The sequence below is a fragment of the Abramis brama genome (genome assembly GCF_963993115.1).
Source record: "Abramis brama genome assembly, chromosome: 5".
Classification (NCBI taxonomy): Eukaryota; Metazoa; Chordata; class Actinopteri; order Cypriniformes; family Leuciscidae; genus Abramis; species Abramis brama.
In genome coordinates this window covers 38,584,106-38,604,638 of record NC_139967.1, presented here as the reverse complement: position 1 = coordinate 38,604,638, position 20,533 = coordinate 38,584,106, and the positions used below count along the sequence as shown (strand labels likewise).

General features: G+C 35.6%; 1 protein-coding gene across 5 annotated transcripts in view; it reads left to right on the top strand.

The window, feature by feature from the left end:
* Nucleotides 1-20,533, top strand: part of mast4 (microtubule associated serine/threonine kinase family member 4) — a 141,195-nt gene that overhangs the window by 68,765 nt on the left and 51,897 nt on the right. For all 5 annotated transcript variants that reach the window (XM_084115362.1, XM_084115364.1, XM_084115361.1 and 2 more), the window contains exon 4: nucleotides 16,336-16,367. In XM_084115362.1, coding sequence (XP_083971488.1) covers nucleotides 16,336-16,367 — 32 coding nt within the window. The remainder of the gene's footprint in view (nucleotides 1-16,335; nucleotides 16,368-20,533) is intronic.

The following is a 20,533-nucleotide window of genomic DNA, read 5'->3' as shown; positions in this document are numbered from 1 at the left end:
CCAGTAAATACACACTTCTTCACATACACTTCTTAGACTGCAGGCGAATCATACATTGAGAGGGAAAAAATGGAGATATAGCCTTTCATGGATTGCAGAAGGTAAGTTAAGTTAGACTTTGTGGAGAGATTGAAAAAAATTATGAAATAAGAAGAGAAATTGCAAAGGTGGGTCTGACTGACATAAATAGAGTCGGACTTTAGAAATGTTGAAATTAGATTCAGACGCTGAGGTGCTTTTCACCTTCAGAGGTGCTAATGAAAGGAAACAAGTACAGGAAACGCAGACTTCAAATGAGTCAGAAAAAGTTTGTCACGGTTAAATGACCCACATAAAACAAATGTACATTTTCTCAGATTGTTGCTTGATGAAGATTAAATTAAATTTGCTTAGAAATCATCCACTGTTTTTGTCCTGCATAGAATTAGATATTTTAAAATGCATAATAATATTTACATTTAAAATTTTAAATGAACATCATATGAAGCAGATCTGTGCTCATGAATGTATTACTTATATTTACATATATTTGATATTTACAATATTTTCCTTTTATTATATTATGTTGATAAAATAATGTTTGGGTTTTTGACATGACAGACACTGTCACTTTGCAGGACACTGCTGCGACTGCTTGATACAGTGTTATATTTGTCTTTTTTTCAAAATCTGTTAAAATTGTGCATTTTTATCAAATACTATTAAGATTACCAGTAATAGTTAGGTCTATACTGTTAAAAATTAATTTGACGACAATGTCATTTTGCTGCTTTCACACATTTTTTTTTTTTCACACATTTATGTTTTCAAACCAGTCTGAATCCACAAACCATGTCTGTTTCAGCATCCATGACTAATTAATTGCATATGTAACTAGTAGTGTCTTTAATTTGATTTTAGGTAAGTAAGAAAGGTAATTTGATTTTAAAGAAGTATGAAGTACTGTAAGTACAGTATGAATCACTGAACAGAAAAACCTAACTGTCACAGTGTGTTAAATGATCATATTTGAAATGGAAGGCGTATGTGTTTGTTACTGTGCTGAGGTGATAGTCTCTCTAAACACAAGTTACTATAACCTTAATGAAAAAAAACAAGCTTTTACTTTCGGTTTTACTGCATTCTCTATGGTCATTTAGATATGCCATTGTAATTACAGACTTCCACATAGTGGAGTAATAATAAAAATCAAAATGCTCAGACAAAAGAACAAAATACTACAGAGCAATATATATGATGGTTTGAAGGGAAGCTAGGCACGTTCCTTCAGCCTGTCATATCAGCTGACCTTTACAGATGATGAAAACATTGGTCTGTGGCCCTAAGGGATCTCTGGGTGCCTTGACCACATTATTAGGTGGATTGACCTCCATAGCACTTCCCAACTCTTGTACCCTGACCACTGACCCCAGACCTGCTGTCTGACCAATACAAACTCCAGCTGAATGCCGAGTTCTTCCTTTTTACTGGAGGAACTATGTAAGCACCCCCCTAACTTCATGGTTTCCGTAAGCTTGGTTATTGTGAACATTTTCTATGCCATAGAAATGGTGTTTATTGATCAATAAATTATTATGTGTATCAAATAAGGAAAAGTAAGCAATAAAATCCAAGAAACCGTGGTTTACAGTGATTTTAGAATGGCTAAGAGGCGTTGTTGGGCACAATATGGTTGGGAGACACAGCAAAAATAATTTCATATTTCATTGATAACAATTAATCTTCTGCCAATCTAGTTCTGCTGCAACATTTAGCAGAATGGTTGACAAGCTACACAGCTTTGGCACAGTAACACTGATCTAAGGACGTAACAGGTATGGGTTTATAGAGTATTTTAAAATGGTTTTGAATGTGGCTCAGCCAATCATACTGGATCAGAAATGTCTGTTTTATAAAGATATCGATTAACATCGCTGATATCGATTAGATTTTTAATAACACCTATAATGTAAGTCATTGAGACTCAAACATTTCCCAGTAAACACCGGTACGTTCATTGGGTGCATCATTTGGAATACATGCCTTATTCTTTTTTAATTTTCTTATTTGTGTTTAGATATAAAAAGTAAATTTGCATACATTCTAAATTTTAAACGCATCAAATATCAGTTATTGAGCGTCTTAGAGAAGTAAATGAACAAATATGTCTTCCATATGTGTGCTATGTTCAGTAAATGGTTAGTGGTTTGTTTGCATCGTGTTACACTCTTAGGCCATGCACGTGCTGCAGCGCTTTTGGATAACAGCTGTACACTAGAGTTTCAACGTGATCTCATTTATTGAGTATTTGTATGCATTTTACATAAAGTGTGGTTCTACCATACACACATTTACTTACGTTTCCATAGACACTGAAACGTACAATATTGACGTATTGACAGCAATGTCGTAAATGATTTCCGTATGAATCCTTATTTACGGATATTAAAATCATGGCATTAATATCTAGATTTGATTGTATTCAGTTGCCAAACATACAAAAATATATGTTTTGTACCTCTAAATGTTACATATGAATACCATGTATTAACAATGGGACAAGGCTGCAGATTACTTTTTACTAGATGACTAGATGACTAGTAACCCTAATTATGAGACACCCCCCAAAAATACAAATTCTTTTACTGATTTTAAATGATTTAAGCTCCAAAACATTACAGTGGTTACAGACTCCTCCACTATTCAAAATCTTATGAAGCCATGCAAATTTTTTTATTCAATGAAAATCATCCCATCTTCCTGTGCTGTTGCTCTCAAATCTCATTTGCGCTGAAGAACAAATTATGTTTGTCACCAAACCTGGCACGATGTGCATTGAAGTGAAATGCACCAGCATAATGAAATTTGAAATCTATAACACAAAACTAAAATATGACTGAAGACTTGGAATAAAATGAGTTTTTCATGATATTTTCCCCCCCAGTTATTTTTGAATTTAATAGTATAAATCATCATCCATTTTCATTCTATGGAAAAGAACTGATCTGAAAAAAATAAATAAATAAATCTGTTCTACTGTTCTATCTGTCATACAGATTTGTATCAACAAGGAAGAGTACATTTATTTTTCGCTGATCTATTACTTTAATGCTTGTAGATTATACTGGCTTATTATTCATTTGGTAAACACTGCAGAGTCCAAAGCGGGAAATGTTGCAGATTTCCCTTGCCATTGTAAAGAGTGAGTCACTCTGCTTGCTTAGTCTCTAAGATTTATGATAAGATGAATGCTTTAACTTCAATGTAAACATTGCTCCTCTTGACCGGGGGTCTCAGCACCACTGTCCTTGCGGCGAATAACAGATGGTAGATCCGGTCAACCTTTTCCATCAGAAACACGTTGAGAAAAGAAAAGAAAAAAAAAAATGTTGAAAGAGGAGGGAAGCCCTTACATATACAAGTCAGCATTTCACACTGCCACACTTTTGATCTTGCGATGGTGCAGAAATGCAGCAATTTCAAAGGGAATTATTAATGTGCTATCATGGCAAGGTCTTTAAAACAGTATCACTAAAGCTTTGATGTAGCTGGGACGTTATGAAGTTTCATGTCGTGGTCAGGACATGCAAAAATGCTGAGTTTTAAGGCAGTAGACAGATGTTTTACTGTTTTTCTGTTATGTCAGATAAGAGGAGTTGAGTTACTGGGCTGATTTGCTTTGGAATTTTACATTGCAATTACATGCTGTCATTAAATTTACTGAAGTTAGATGTCTTCAAACGCCCATGGATGGTTTGAAGTTGTCTGTCAATACCTCAAACATTATGTTTGAAGGCACCATGACCTTGTGCTGATCTCATCTCAAATTTAAATTATTCATAGTTAAAAGACAGAAGATCCAAAAGCTGCAGTTTTAAACTTGAAAAGAGTGAAATTTGGCCATGTAAAAAAAAAGTGCTAACAAGGTCTGGCCAAAATGGCTACTTTTATAAACTGTATAAAATAAATATAGATTAATCCTTATTAAAATTACAAAAGTTATTCGGTCAAGAGCAGTGAGTGATTTGTTTGTCTTTTGGTGTTTGATTAACATTAAACAAGAATCACTACAGGAATATAGGCTGCTGTCATAATACTATGCATGGATCCAATATACTAATACTGTACACGTGTTGTCTTTCTCAGCTGTTTACATTTACTTAAAAAATAAATAACTACATTTGCTAGGGTACTCGTCAAGTCGGGCATGTTGACAACTTTTGCGTGAATTTGTCCGTCCAAGAACAAGAAGAAAGCGTCTCCGGTTACTTTCATAACCTTGATTTCCTGAGAGAAGGGACTGAGATATTGCCTGCTAGCGCTTTCGTATTTCCCCCTCCTCCTCAAAATACTGAAGTCTGATTGCATGTCACCAGTAAAATGTTACTGGCCAGTTGTGTTTGGGTGCACGAGCTGGGCGGAGCCACCCATTATTTAGCTCAGCGCTCAACACCATTGTCTCAGAATCTTTTGACTGCCAAGAGAGGCCTGTAAGACTGAGTGTGTAACAGCGGTGAACGCAATGTCTTGTTCCCTTCTCTCAGAGAACCACGGTTAGGAAAGTAACCGGAGACATTCCCTTTCGAGTCGGTCTCTCTGGATTGCATGCTAACACTTTGGGGACCACATAAAATCCCGTTGTGTTATCCGACATAAGCACAGAGAACAGGGCTTCACAGGTAGCCAGACTACAACATTAAGCCCGTTGAACTCCTACATATCATTTAGCAGACCTTGTGGAAACTATGAACAGCCAACAAAAGACAAGCCCCAACCCTTCACGGGCAGGGGCTGCTCAATGGCAGTATCGCGCAAGCGAGAGCCACAGCGAACCAGCAAAACCATGCAAGTGTTAAGATCATGTTGATTTCAGCAAGCACAAATGCATGCATGTACCTGATTATGAATAACAGCGCACATTCATATCTCAGTCACCATTCACTGTCGAGAACGACTTGAGTGCTCGCTGAGCCCCAAATAACTGTCCAAGCAGTGTCTGAATGGCTGATTCAACATTGATGGGTAGCATATAGTTTATCTATGTTCTTAAAGCCATCTCTGGTATTTTCAAAAGAACATAGTATATTTATAATGCAATGCTAATCGACGTAGCATTAATTACAGTATAGAATACAACAACAACAAAAAAAAGTCTGCCTCATTCTGTGATAAGTAGCCACATCAGATCCAATATGGAAGTTATTTCAAACACTCGACTAAAAACGAGTATAACTTGCAATGTTTGGTGCATTTTGGTTTTCAAATGCACATCTCAAGTGGCTCAAACTCACAACGATTGCAGAGATGGAACAGCATTTACCATTCCTCACTGTGAAATATTATTGTTTAGCACATTATAAACATCTATGTTTGAGCAGATATCCACGGATACAGTATTTCACTGTAAACACTGGTCTAAACATTCTAATATTCATCACGTTACAGTCTGAACACATTACTTATGTATCGTACTGTTTTATAATAGAGCATAAAAACGTCTAGGTTACTAATGTAACCCTTGTTCCCTGAATGAGGGATTAAAGACGTTACGTCAGATGACTGACCAATTGGGATCTCTCATGAGAGCCCGATCACCTTGGAGTGTAAACAAAACAAGCCAATGGGCATAGGTGAGTGAGATTTGCATCATGAACCACACCGAGAAAACGTACGTCTGCAAGATTTAGCAAGGGGGACATCGTCTGGCCAAGGGTGATATGATCACCGTGCACAGTTCCTGCATCAACTCCGGCTCAGAACTACCCTTGTGCATTATGAGTGATTTGGCCTGGTAGACTTGCAGAGTGGCCATTGGATGCAGGGCAGAGGCGGCCTGTCCAGCAACACTAAGCCAGAGCTGCTGTTGTCTTACAGGCTCTGGACGGGTGTTGTGGGTGACCCCACCAGGTGGCAGCATTTTGCGGGCATGCACCACAACTGGCCACTCAACCTGGGGAATCCCCAAGAACCCCCTGACCGCCCCACCATCAAGGGTAGTGAGAGAGAAAAAAACTTTTGAAGCAGATTTTGACTCAAACTACCCTCCATACTTGGCAGTAATTTGCTTCCATACTGCCAAAGTTCTTTATACACCTCTGGGAAGAAAGGCACAGGGCCGGGATGAGGCGTTTTCCATGTTGCGCTGTGCCCCCAGAAACCAATCATCCGGCCGCGATCATTCAGAGGCTGAGCGCGCAGCGGCCCGGGCAAGCATGGCTGTCAACTCTGAATCGGATTCAGCATGAGCAAACACTGCTGAAGCAGGAAGGTCAGTGTCATCTTCATCTCCAGAGCATAATGGCCCTCTCTCTGATGCAACTATCGACATGCAATGACAGCCAGCAGCTCAGCGGCACACAGGGATTTGCCCAGCGAAAGAGCTCCCACTTTATTCCTCGGTCTCCCAGAATGTTAACCAGACCCATAGCTGTGCTTTTACACACAAGCTGCGGCTGGTCAACAGCAGAGGGGCTCAAGCCTTTACTGGAAAGGCGAGACGCAACCAGCGTGCCGACGTGGTCATGTTCTCTTGCGAGAACATGAACCACCCACAAACGCTGTCTCAGCATGCTTATGCCCAGGCATGCGAGACAGCGATTGTGGCCGTCAGGTGAGGACTGGAAACAACTGCATCCAGAAATGGACTGTCGTAGAGGCGTCTTTAAAAAGATGCTCTGTCTGCTTGCTGTTTTAGGGAAAAAGCTCTCTTAGTGCTGAAGCTCACAGGGTCGGTCGCTGCATGAAATACTCCTATAGGTTAACTGCAATGAATGCAGAGAAAGCTTTTTTAGAAGCGACCAATGCTGACGCGATGATTGCAGAGCAGAATTGTGAGAAACACTCTGCTCTGAAGAGAAAGCTTGAATGGGTGAGTTCAGCACGCTTCCTTACTTACCCGCTTTGCGGGGTGTGGTTCGCGATTCAAATCTCACTTGCCAATGTCCATTGGCTTGTTTTGTTTACACTTGAAGGTGATTGGACTCTCAGATGAGATCCCAATTCATCAGTCACTTGTTCACTGACAGGGAACATCCTTGTGTCTTCAGACATCTAGATTATTAAAATATTTAGTAATGAAAGGTTGTCTGCAATTTCACATTCCATCGATTTCACACATTTTAGTCTTGCAATAGTTCAACTAGTAAAATGTATACTCTAAGTTTATGTGACAATAAAACGTTAACTAATGCAAGTGAAAATAAATGACTTACTGGCAGAAATTATATCCTCCACTGAATTGACCGCGTTCTTCTTCTGAGGTAAATTTAAGGCTTATTCCTCAGTTTATTCTTTTCCAAACTCGATAAAAAGTAGATAAACCTGAAGAAGCTTGATGTTTTGTTTGAATTGATGGGGCGTTTACAGGTTCGCGTGGCTCACATGGACAATTACGATATGAATAGCCTTTGCTACATGTGGGTGTGGTCACATCACAGATAATGAGCAGATATGGGAGAAACTGTACCTCTCGTTGGTTTCATATGCATTACATAAACAGAGAATATTTGTTTTCGAAATGACTTCATTAAAAATAAACACTTCAAGCTTTCCAAAGACATATCTCTTATGTCTGTGTGGCAGGTATTCGCTGAGTTTTGGTTAATTTTTGTGAAATGTTTCAGAATGAAGTTGAAGAATGAAGCACAGTTTTGTTGTTATTGTGAGGAAAATAAATAAAAGTAGACCTTTTATAGTTTCTACCGATCTCTTGCACTTATCTGTATGAACTAAAATGATGGAGTATTTTAACACTTAGTGGTCTAAGGTGTTTTGGGGGTCCTTGAGATTTTTTGACATGCCCTGACGTTTGTGCTTTTTTTCAGTTGCTTATAAACATATTGATGGCAAAGGTGCCATTACACTCTATTCAGCACAAACAGGGCTACCATAATATGTGAACAACATGTATGTACATGTTTGGATTTTTGAGAGAATAATGTTTATGCATGGTTATTGAAAAAACTAAAAATTAAATTTTCTGAAATAAGGCCACAAAACGCATACTAAATGTGTCCACAAGACTTTTGACTAATGGATATTGTCACCTAGTTTTTGCTTCAAAGTGATGTGAATATCATCCTGCCTACTCATTCACATAAAACAATACATTGATTTAAATTTTGTAAGACACCTTTTGTTTAGGCAATATGTGTGGGGGCGTGAATGATCATGAATAATGCTGTGATTCACAACTGAGAAGGCAATCGTAATGAGCCGCATAATGAGCTTTTCAGTCAGGTATGTCACTGAGAGGGAACCACAACAAAGAATGCGAAAGGAAAAAAAAAGAAAAAGACAGATGTATAACAGATGTAGCGCTCTTATTTCTAAATATTAACAAACTTGCTTACCATGTCATCAACTATCTTCTATTCCGATTCTCAAATATGTGTAAGTGAGTTTTTGTCGTTTAAAAACCTTTATAAATGATCTTGAACTATAATGGGAGATGGGCACCGCAATTCAAAGATTCCTGTCTGTTGGATGTATTAAAGCATGTGAATTCATCAGTTTCTCCCAAAATACATGAAAGTAAGTGGCCGGTGAACTGGGATAAGAATAGAGTAAACTTTGTTACTTACACTGTGTATCTGATATGAATAAAACACGTCAGCAAATATATTTGAATGGATTGTTATTGCTGCTTCCATAGACACCATTGTGTATTTTACAAACTATAATTGTATTGTTTTGCTATAAATTATATGCATTTAAAGGACAATTCCGGTGAAAAATGAACCTAGGTGTAATTAACACATGGTTACCGAGTCGATCGTTCTTTGGGATGCGTTTGCATGGTAATCGAATGTAAAGAGTTTTATCTCTAAAAACAGATTAGCTTATAACGCTAGTATATGGGGCATAGAATAAGTAAAAGTAAATCGCTAGTTAATACCACTAACAAGGGACCCTCATTATGCTACCGTGTTAGTGTGAGGCTATTTTGAGCCTTGTTAGTGGTATTAACTAGCGATTTACTTTTACTTATTCTATGCCCCATATACTAGCGTTATAAGCTAATCTGTTTTTAGAGATAAAACTCTTTACATTTGATTATCATGAAAACGCATCCCAGAGAACGATCGACTCGGTAACCATGTGTTAATTACCCCTAGGTTAATTTTTCACCGGAATTGTCCTTTAAATGTCTGAAACCTAAAATAAACATTATGTGGTTAAAAACACTGAATAGTTGTGATATATGACAAGCGTTGAGCGCGTCTGTCTTCGGCTCAGAGCCAGCCATAGCGCGAAAGCACAGTTTGAATCTGGCAGTTATGTCACGTCACTGTACATTCGCTCCTTAGTGGTCAGCTGCTGCAGAGCATGGCAAAATCGAAATTGCTAATGAGATGTAGAGGAAAATATCTAGTGAAAAATGAGAATGTTACGTGATATATATATATTGCTTTTAATTTATTTATATATTTATATATTTAATTTATTTATATTTAGAATATAGTTAACAATATAATTCAAATATAAATTAAAGTCAAAAGCTCATTTTGAGTACACAGTCATACCTGTAAATAAATCCTGTTCAAATAGGCTATATGGGTCATTCTACAGAATTGGTTCAAAGTTAGAGTTGGAAACATCTTGAAAAAATTTGCCTTTTTCCACACATTTTGTATGCATGCAAATTGTATAATATCCAAGGTAAACATTTCTAATAATTGTGCAGTTAATTCTCATACTGTATTTTCAGAAAGTTTTAGAATATTTATCCTCTCTGCAAATTTGTCACTAATAAAACACAATAATAATAATTTAATGAGAAGGCTTATATTGACCTATTAAGATTTTGTTTACATCTACCTTGTAAAAATATTTTTTTGCTATTTTATAAAAAAATAATTTCACATGTAAATCAACAACAATTACAATTTTAACAATATTTCAATTGTAATCTTTCTTTGTAAAAAGCATACATTTTATCATACGAATTTCAAAGTTAAGGATTCATTAGTTTGAATATACATTGGAACAAACACTATAACAACATCTTAGTTGATTATTCAATATACCTACTTTATTTTTGACAAAACATCCCATACTATGTATTTAACATATGAGCAGAAATTGGTGAACAAAAGCTTTTTTGATGTGGCAGTAGTCTATTTTACAGAAAAAACTTTATAATCTATCCAAAACAAGTCAACGAAATCTTGTCTAAACATTCATATTTAATCTGTAACATATCATTTTTATGATATATTAATATATTGCATATGCATGTTAATTTGCAGTTTAATACGTTGCTTATACAAAGACATTTTATTTCAACATATTTCAGTCGATTTTTACTCATCTTAGTATAGCAATATAGTTTGGGAAAAGCTAAACTAGTAGATGTGTTCATGTTCATGTAAAAATAGCATGTTTACTAGAAGAAGACAAAGTTTTATTTATATAGCGCCTTTCCATAGCTCAAGGTCGCTTTACATTTGCACACACCCGCACACACATTACAATCACATAAGGACACATATAGTCACAATATCCAAAATACATGTTACATAGATATGTTTTTTAGCTGAGCCACAGATGAGATATTACGAAGTGTAAGGGGTAGTAAATTCCATAATTTAGGAGCATTGACACTAAATGACCTTCCACCTACAGTAACCAACCGGAAACGCTGGATGGACAATAAACCAAGTTCTGCTGATCTAAGGGACCGGGCAGGGCGTTAAGAGTAAAGTAGATCAGACAGATATGGAGGTGCAAGACCATTTAATGCCTTGAATGTTAGAAGTAGTACCTTGTAGTGAATACGTGATGCCACGGGTAGCCAGTGAAGGTCATGAAGCAGAGGAGTAATGTGAGCAGAACACTCTTGCTGCTGAGGTTTGAACATACTGTAATCTTGCAATTTGTTTTTTGGGCAGACCAAGAAATAGAACATTGCAATAATCCAGACGTGATGTGATTTAATGCATGAAGTAAGGTTTCAGCATCAGCTAGAGTGAGAGAAGATCAAAGTTTTTAACAAGAGAATAAATATGAGAGCCAAAATATAGAGTTGAGTCGATTAAGACACCAAGGTTACGAATAGATGACGAAGGCTTAACATGAACTCCATCAATATCAAAGGACAGGTCCATCCTTTTGACTGAGTCAGCAGAGCCAATTACCAATATCTCTGTTTTTTTATTATTTAATTTAAGGAAATTCATGGACATCCAATGCTTGATGCACGATTAATCGGAATGAAACCGCATGTGATTTGGCAAAGGCTGCAATTATTTTATGCGCAGCTTGTTAGTGCATTACGACTCTGATCAGTAGTAAATTAAACATGACTAATAAACACACAACTACCTTATTCTGTGTAAGAAGCAACAGAAGGATGCTCAACTGTCATTATTAAGTGAGTTTGGAGTAAAAGCATGTTATTAAATGTTGTGTTTTGTTGGACAAGAGGTTCATAAATGCTTCTCATGTTTGTAAAGATGTTTGACGCGTGTTGCTTTTTCAAATGCACGTTATAAGTGACTCAAACTTGCAGTGCTTTCAGATGGAGCAGCGTTTACAGAGCCGTACATCAATGACAACTGTGCATAAAAAATAATCGCAGCCTTTGCGATTTCATAATTGTGATAAGGCAACTCGATTTAAGCGCGATTTCATGTTAATTGCGATTAATCGTGTAGCCCTACACCAACGTGCAGTTGGGCATTAGTGGCCCGCAACCTGACTCGAAGGGTCCTGACTCTCATTTCTCCACAGAAAGAACAGTCAGGCCTGATCAGTGCGGCTTTTGCACGGGCCCTGCCCAAGGGAGGAAGAAAGTTTCTGAGACAATGGTGTTGAGCGCCGAGCTATATAGCCCAGCTCGTGCAGCCAAACAACATTTAAAAAGAACCACACTGGCGCACCTGTGGCTGAGGGATTGCGTCGTGCCAGAATGCTTGATATCGTCAGAGACTGCAATTTACAATGCGCTCAATGTTTTTTGTAAAAAGAGTTGAGTAACATTTGTGTAAGACATTTGTGTCCTCATTCTTTGGTGACTCACGATGTTGTTGAAGAGAGTTAACAGTCATACAGAGATAAACAGCTAGGTATAGGGGGTGATTTTGGAACTTTGTATAGTCTGTTTTATGCACTTAAAAAAAAAAAGAAGCCATTTTATACTGTAGATGGGTCATCAGATTTGTGATTAACTGCGGTGCAAGTGTGAACCGAACCTTGGGTGGTGAACGGTACGGTTCTATTTTTTTATCGAGAACCGCTACACCCCTAGTAGACATAAGAAGATTCATCAAATAATCTTAAATTATATGATGGGTTCCAACAAAATTGAGTAGCACAACATTTTTTAACATTGATAATAAATGTTTCTGGTGAACCAAATCAGCGTATTAGAATGTTTTCTGAAGGATCATGTGATACTGAAAGTAATTTCTGCTTGAAAGTCAGCTTTTCCATCAGAGGAATAAATTACATTTTAAAATGTATTAAAATAGAAGGTAACACTTTACTTGAAGGGGTGCGCATAAAACTGACATGACACCTTCATAATCATGACATGACACATGTCATGAATATGAAGGAGGTTTTATGCATGTTAATGACAATTGTCATTAAGTGTCATTCGCTCAATTGTCATTTTTTTAATGCAAAGATGACATTGTTTGAGATGTCTTTGTGAAACTTGACATAAACCAATACATCATAACCTGTTAGTGTCTTTGTCAAGACAACTTGACATTACCAAGACAACATAACCTGTCATAAATATGTCATAAACATGACATAGCAGATTAATCATCAAACTTAAGAAGCTACTTAGCTTTTGGGTTAAAACAAATGCAATTTATCAAAAACATAAAAAAAAATCTTACCAACCTTCAAGTTTTGAACATTAGTGTATAATTTGAAAATAAAATGCACAATAAAATCAAAAATTAATTAAATATATTAATTAATATTTAAATATGTATAGGAAGTATCTTAAAATACCAAGTATAATGTAAATATTTGACATGCATCCCCAAGCCCTAATGCTTTTCTTGCAAAAAACATCATGCATTCTTGTACCGCGTACATAGGGCAATTGGTGTGTTTCATCCTGTTATGCTATTCCCAAAACAACATTCTCCTAAACTCAGCCAATGAATTCAGTAAATTATTTTATTGGTACTGATTTTTCAAGTTGGCTTTCTTTAAATTTTTCAAGACATACATTTTCAGACATTTTAAAATTTGCATATGCAGTATGGACCTTTTCCACAATGTTCATAATACAGACTGCTTTAACCATTGAAACGATGGAAATATAATTCAATCATTCTTGACTTTCCACAGGCACATCTCTCCTAGTAGCTTTGAGAGTGAATGGTAATGCATATATTCATGTTCAGCCGTGGGTGAGCCTGCCAGCGTTGAATTCATGGTTAAACCCTGCAAGAGTCGCACCATTTCACTGCTGTTCCCTGCTGTGCTCTGCAGCAGCTCCAGCACTGCTTTTCAATCATTATTTTTGAACAGTGTGAGGCTACGATATCTCAGGGTGCCGTTGCACCATACGGCAGAGCTTGAAGTCACAGTCGCACATCAGAAGTTCAGAACTAGGTGCTGCTGGAAATATGACATCCCATTTTTGGAAACTGTGGTCCAGCTCAATTATATGTTGAACACTTAATCGTTTTCTGTTAATGAGAGTGATGCAGGAACGGAGATGTTAAAAATGTATTTCAGTATAAATTACAAATTACTGATTAAAAATATAATTATAATCACTGTATGAAAGTTACTGGATTTACTCACGACACTTTTTTTTTTGTTTATGTTGTGACTGTAACTACTGTCTTTTCATTTTCTCTTTTATTTTAATATACAAACGTGTAGACCTTTTATTGTATTGAATTCATTACCCTGTAATGGTAATATCACAGGGTATATGTATGTAATTATACATATATTAGAGTATATTAGAGCCCAGAATACCATAATACTTCATCCCTCCTATAAAAGTCAAAGGTCTCAAATTGGATCTATTAATGTATCAGCTCAAATGCCCTCTTGTGGCCTCCTGTGACTATTGCATGTGCTTACTGAATAGTGATAACTTCTGCATCCACAGATGATCAAATGGGATTGTTGTAAATTGTATTAATTTACACCAGTTTAACCATCATTACAGATTTGCTGACAATCCAATTTGGTTTAGGAATATATTTTTGGGCAAATAAGGTTGAAAGTTATTTTATAACTTCACTTGAGGTTTGAAGGAATAAACACGTAATCTAAAATTGATTATTTATTTTAATGTATCTGCTGCTATGACTCAGCAAGTTTATATTTCCACAGTAAAATAGACCAAATTCATTCCTGTTTTGATCAGATATCCACTACTGCTCAAAAGTTTGTGGTCAGAATTTTTTCAAAAGTGACAGTAAATACATTATAAAATGTTACAAAAGATTACTATTTCAACTAAATACTGTTCTTTTGAACTTTCTATTCATCAAAATATCCTGGAAAATAATGTACCATTTCCACAAAAATATTAAGCAGCACAACTGTTTTTTTAACATTGATGATAGTAGATAGTAAATTTCATGAGCACCAAATCAGCATATTATAATTTTTTCTGAAAGTGCATGTAACACTGGAGTAAAAGCTAAGTTTAATCAGATTTGCCATCACAGGAATATATATATATATATATATATATATATATATATATATATATATATATATATATATATATATATATATATATATATATATAGTACAGGTCAAAAGTTTGGAAACATTGCTATTTTTAATGTTTTTGAAAGAAGTTTTTTCTGCTCATCAAGCCTGCATTTATTTGATCAAAAATACAGAAAAAAAATTTAATATTGTGATATATTATTACAATTTAAAATAATTGGTTTTCAATTTATTATACTTTAAATTATCATTTATTTATGTGATGCAAAGCTGAATTTTCAGGATTATTACTCCAGTCTATCACATGATCCTTTAGAAATCATTCTAATATGATGATTCATTAGCAAAGTTGGAAACAGTTCTGCTGCTTAATATTTTTTCATAACCTGTGATACATTTTTAGGATACTTTGATGAATAAAAAGTAAAAAAATAAAAATAAAAAAAGAAGCAAATTTTTAAAAAATAGAAATCAGTAATTTGGGGTCAGTCATTTTTTTTTTCTTTATTTTATTGAAATAAATCAATACTTTTATTCAGCAAGGATGTGTTAAATTGATAAAAAGTGATAGTAAAGAAGATTTGTATTATTAGAAAATATATATATTTTTTTTTTTTTGAATAAATGCAGTTCTTTTTAACCTTTTATTCATCAAATATATTAGGCAGCAGAACTGTTTCCAACACTCATAATAAATCAGAATATTAGAATGATTTCTAAAGGATCATGTGATAGACTGGATGTCACATGTGACACTGAAGACTGGAGTAATGATGCTGAAAATTCAGCTTTGCATCACAGGAATAAATTATTTTTTAAAGTATATTCAAATAGAAAACTATTATTTTAAGTTGTAATAATATTTTTTTTTTTTTCTGTATTTTTGATCAAATAAACGCAGCCTTGATAAGCATTAGAGACTTCTTTCAAAAATATGAAAAAACGTAATGTTTCCAAACTTTTGACCTGTACTGTATGTATGTATGTATGTATGTATGTATGTATGTATGTATGTATGTATGTATGTATGTATGTATGTATGTATGTATGTATGTATGTATGTATGTATGTATGTATGTATGTATGTATGTATGTATGTATGTATGTAGTTATTTTAAATTGTAATCATGTCTCACAATTATTTATTTATTTCTGACACTATTTTTATTTTATTTTTATATATATAAAAAAAAAAATGCAGCCTTGTTGAGACATCTCAACATCTCTGAGACATCTTTCCGGAACCCCAACTTTACCTTATTGACTTCAAACCTTTGAATGGTGGTGTATTCGGAACTATTCCAAATGTTTGTGTTGTCACACAGGGCTGCGTGAATGGTAGAGGTTAAATATTCATGTTTTCTTTGGAACTGAACGGATCTGGAGAGATTGAAAACTGGGTCACCACTAGCTCCACTTGGGTTACTGTTGAAATCTGGGACACCTGTTAGCATCCACTGATGATGAATGACTAAGCAAAGACTGCTCATAATTGGCTGTCATGGTGCCCAATCTGCACATCCAACAGGGACAGAAGAAATGATTTTAACATTAAAAACACATTACCATTAATCATTAAATGTTTCTTTACATTATTATTATTATTATTATTATTATTATTATTATTATCATTTTTGTATTATTCTGTCGTGAAAATTAACTTTGTTCTTTCTTTGTGCTTTCTTACAGAAAGAGCTCAGCCTTCCCAGACGAGGAAGTTTGTGAGTAAACCTACTTTGATTGTCTTTAATTTAATAGTCACCAATACACAAGAGAGTCTAGATATAAACCTACATCAACAGCAAAACATTTATAGATTTTCATCCTCTACAGACCGTAGTCAGGGTAGGCACACTTTTAAACAGTGAATTACCAGATTTTACTATTAAAAGAATAAATGCATCTCGTTCTTTTGGCCATATTAGTTTATTCTTCTTATTTTTGCTGTTTATTTTCCTGCTTTGAAGGTTTTGAGAAACGAAATTTGAAAAGTGCCTAGTTAGCTAAATTTCACTTTATGTAAATTACCCTCCCAATTACTTCTCATGTCGAGGTTCTATATGCAAGTTGAGGAGTAAACAATTTTTCTGTTGTCTTCATCCACATAAAAAGATGAGCTTTTTTTGTATTTATGTATGGATTTATTTATTTATTTAAATATTTATTTTTGGACTTGCTCATTTGCATATAAATAATGTGAAATAAAACCTTGTTTAGAAATCATGCAGTTGTTACCTGGCGGTTAATGCTATAACGTTATGCACCCAACAATACCCAGGTTTGAATCCTCCTCTTTTGTGTTCTGTTACTGATCTACTGTCTTTTTATGAAAGGAATAGTTCACCCAAAAATGTTAATTTCCTGATTATTTACTCACCCCAAGGCAATCCAAGATATATAAGACTTTCTTTCCTCAGCCAAAGAGAAAATTAAAGTTGTAGAGGAGAACATTCCAGGATTTTCCAATGTAGACCATTTTTGACGGTCCAAAATCCATATTTAGGCAGCTTCAAAGGGCTCCACATGACCCCAGTCGACAAATAAGAGTCTTCTTTAGCGAAAGATCAGTCATTTTCAGAATAAAATAAAAAATATATACTTTCTTAACTACAAATGCTTGCCTTGGTCCAGCTTTGTGAAGCGCGTTCACAAGACGTTATACACGTTAGATGGAGAGAGAATGCTTTCCTCCAAAACAGCTGAGCAAAGAAAGTCATATACTTTCATATACAAGCAGGACCTTGGGGTGAGTAAATATTTAGGACATTTTCATTTTTGAGTGAACTATTCCTTTAAAGGCAAAAAGATCATTTGTAAAACTGATTCAAATGATGGAATGCATACCATTAAAACTTCTAGATGTTGGGTAATGGCATACCTGCAGATACCAATGAGTTTTGTTTGAGTTCAAGGCTTCCAGGCAATCTCTTGCATAGACCATCACACAGGTTTCTTCCATTTCACCTAGTCTTGAAATTTGACGGTGACCAGAATTTTGAAAAGTCAGATCTTTAACTGTCATCTGCATTAGGCCCTCAAAAAATGGTCATCTATATGTCATTTACTCATGTCATTCTAGAACTATATGATTTTGTTTCTTCTTATTTGGAACAGGAAAGATGTTCTGATGCTAATAGAATATATATATATATATATTTTTTTTTATGTAATAAAAGTCAGTGGGATCCATTGTTGTTTTAGACTTTCACTGAATTGACAAAAAACACAAAAAACACTAAAAAAAAAAAATCTACATTGTTCCAAAGAAGAAATAAAGTCATACAGGTTTGAAATGACTCAAAGGCAAACTTGAAAGTCTTTTTTTTTTAAGGGTTTTTTAATGTTATCTAAAGCCTTGTTTACTCAAGTCTCTTTATAGAATGTGTTTTCATCCCTTACATTGATTAATGAAACCTTCACTTCCTGTGGATGATGTCTGGCTTAGATTTTATCTGGGAATTGATCCATCAATAAGTGTTGTAACAAACTGTTATGATCTGAGGAATTCTTGGGTAACAGAACAAACCTTTATTACTGACAGTTCACAAATATATTTACATCCCAGCCATTGTTTTGGAGTTTCAAACACAAGAAGTTTTATAATAATCTAAGATTGCAATAATTATGTGTTTATAATAATTATAAGATTGAATCTCCGCCATTATTACCTGCCCTACTGTCCATCATTTAGCTGTCCACATGGGTTTAACTGTTAAATTCAAAAAATATATAATAATTTCAAAGCTCCTACAGTGTACATATTGTTTTGTCAGCATTTCCTAGAGAATTAAATTTGTCTGTGATGTTTCTACTAAACTTTCTTAGAACTTAATCGGAGAAACAAAATACATTTATAAACGTAAAAAAATAAAAAATAAAAAATAGAAATAGGATTAAAACTAATGTGATAAAGAATATTTGAGCATTTGATTGAGGCTTTGGTATCTGAGCAGCTTGTGAAATTGTTGCAATGTCTTTTGAAACTTTAGAGGTGGTACATGTGAGATAACTGGGATCTTTATGAAAATATGAGAAACAGGCTGTGCCAAAAATCTAAATTTGATCTTCATTTAATCTCATTAATGTCCAGGAGAAACAGTTAGGGAATTTAAGGTATCTTACTGGTGATTGCTTTATTTTGTGTAAGTGTTGTCAACATGCCATTGGTTTAAAATATTTCCTCACAAATTATTAAATAATTTATTCATTATATTTGGAAACATAAACACAGCTTGATAAGTGATCACCCAGGACCATCAACCCTTGCATTCCTTTTAAACGTCATGTTACTGTATCTTCTCTCACAGCATTCTCTGATGTCTGTAAACACACAGATTATATTACCAATGCTCGAAGTGGGCCAGTACACACTTCTATATTTTAATCTGTAGTGTATCCTCATTTTGTCTTGCGCACCGGCCCTTCTTACTTGTTGCCGGTACTCTGGTCCTCTGACCGCCTACATTTCATACCCCTACGTGGTTTCAACCCAGGGGGACTGGGACCCTAACCAAGAACCTCCAAACATGATCAAAATTTTGTACGTATTTGTACTTGCCATTACTTTTTAGTTTGCCTCTTGAAATCACATGGATTCAATAAAAATGTCTTCAGGGTGTATTTTTGGCCCATTGAAGTTAAATGTTTGTGCACCTCAGAGCACTTCAAATATAGGTATTTATTAAGGGTATTCATCAAGCACTGTGATTTAGTAAAAAAATAAAAAAAAAAAAATAAAAAAAAATATATAATATAATATAATATATAAAAACAATTAATCAAATATCATGTAATTAATTCCATTAAGATTGATTGATAGCCCTAGTATTAGCCCTGACAGCCCTGATCAGACCCTTGGTAAGGCATATAGACACTAGAATTAAGCCCTTAAATATCTCCTGAACCTGTTCATTATGCATTTTAAACTGTTTTATACGAGTCAACGAGTCGAGATGATAATGGTCCATGTAGCGTCTGGCTGTAATATGATTAAACGGGTATTTGGTGTTGGTGTCTGTTTTGACTGTGTTTGTAATAGGTCAGAGGTTTGATTTTCTATATTTAGAAATCATGACAGTTGGCAGTTTTTTTTAATAGTGATCCTGATGACTGTGTCTGGTGTCAGTTGACCTGGGGGGGGGAGAGAGAGAGGTGCGTAAAGCGAGAGTTGTGTCGGGCCACCAAAGAGATGGCCACAGCCATTGGTTGTTCTATGACAGCTACGGAGAGGCATCTTTGCCTAAATTCGTCTGAATTAAAAGACCGAGACACATTTTTTTGCTGGATGTTCTGCTTTCGCCTTCTGGCCTCTTCAGAGACTACATTTACCCTGTCATCGAGAGGTTTCAGGAGGCTAAAAAGCAAGCGGCAGCGTTCCAGCGCTACCTCCCTCACAAGCTCAGCATTCCATCCAGCCCTCACGAGCTCAACGTTCCAGTGCTACCTCCCTCACTGGGCTCAGGTCTTGGGGGCTGCTGGCCGGGAGCCCCGGCCGTTAATCAGCTCCTCAAATAAAACGCTTCAAAAAGAAGGCCCGTCTGTTGCTAGTAGCCCATTCTGATTGGCCCGAGTGTGGTTCTCTGACCTTATGTCCCTTCTCGATGGCTTCCCTTGGGAGATTACGATGAGGAAGGACTTACTGTCTCAGGCAAGGGGCTTAATCCTTCACCCCCGACCAGAGTTGTGGAAGCTGTGGGTTTGGCCTCTGAGGGGGCCCAATTCATAGACTCTTGTGATGAGGTTGTTGAAACCATACTTCACTCCAGAGCTCCCAGCCCTGTCGGTTGCTCTGTCGTGCTAAGATTGGTGAAAGACAGGAATGGTGAAAGCATTCTTGCACCCGAGACCGTGTTATAAGATGAGATAAGATAAGATAAGCCTCTATTGT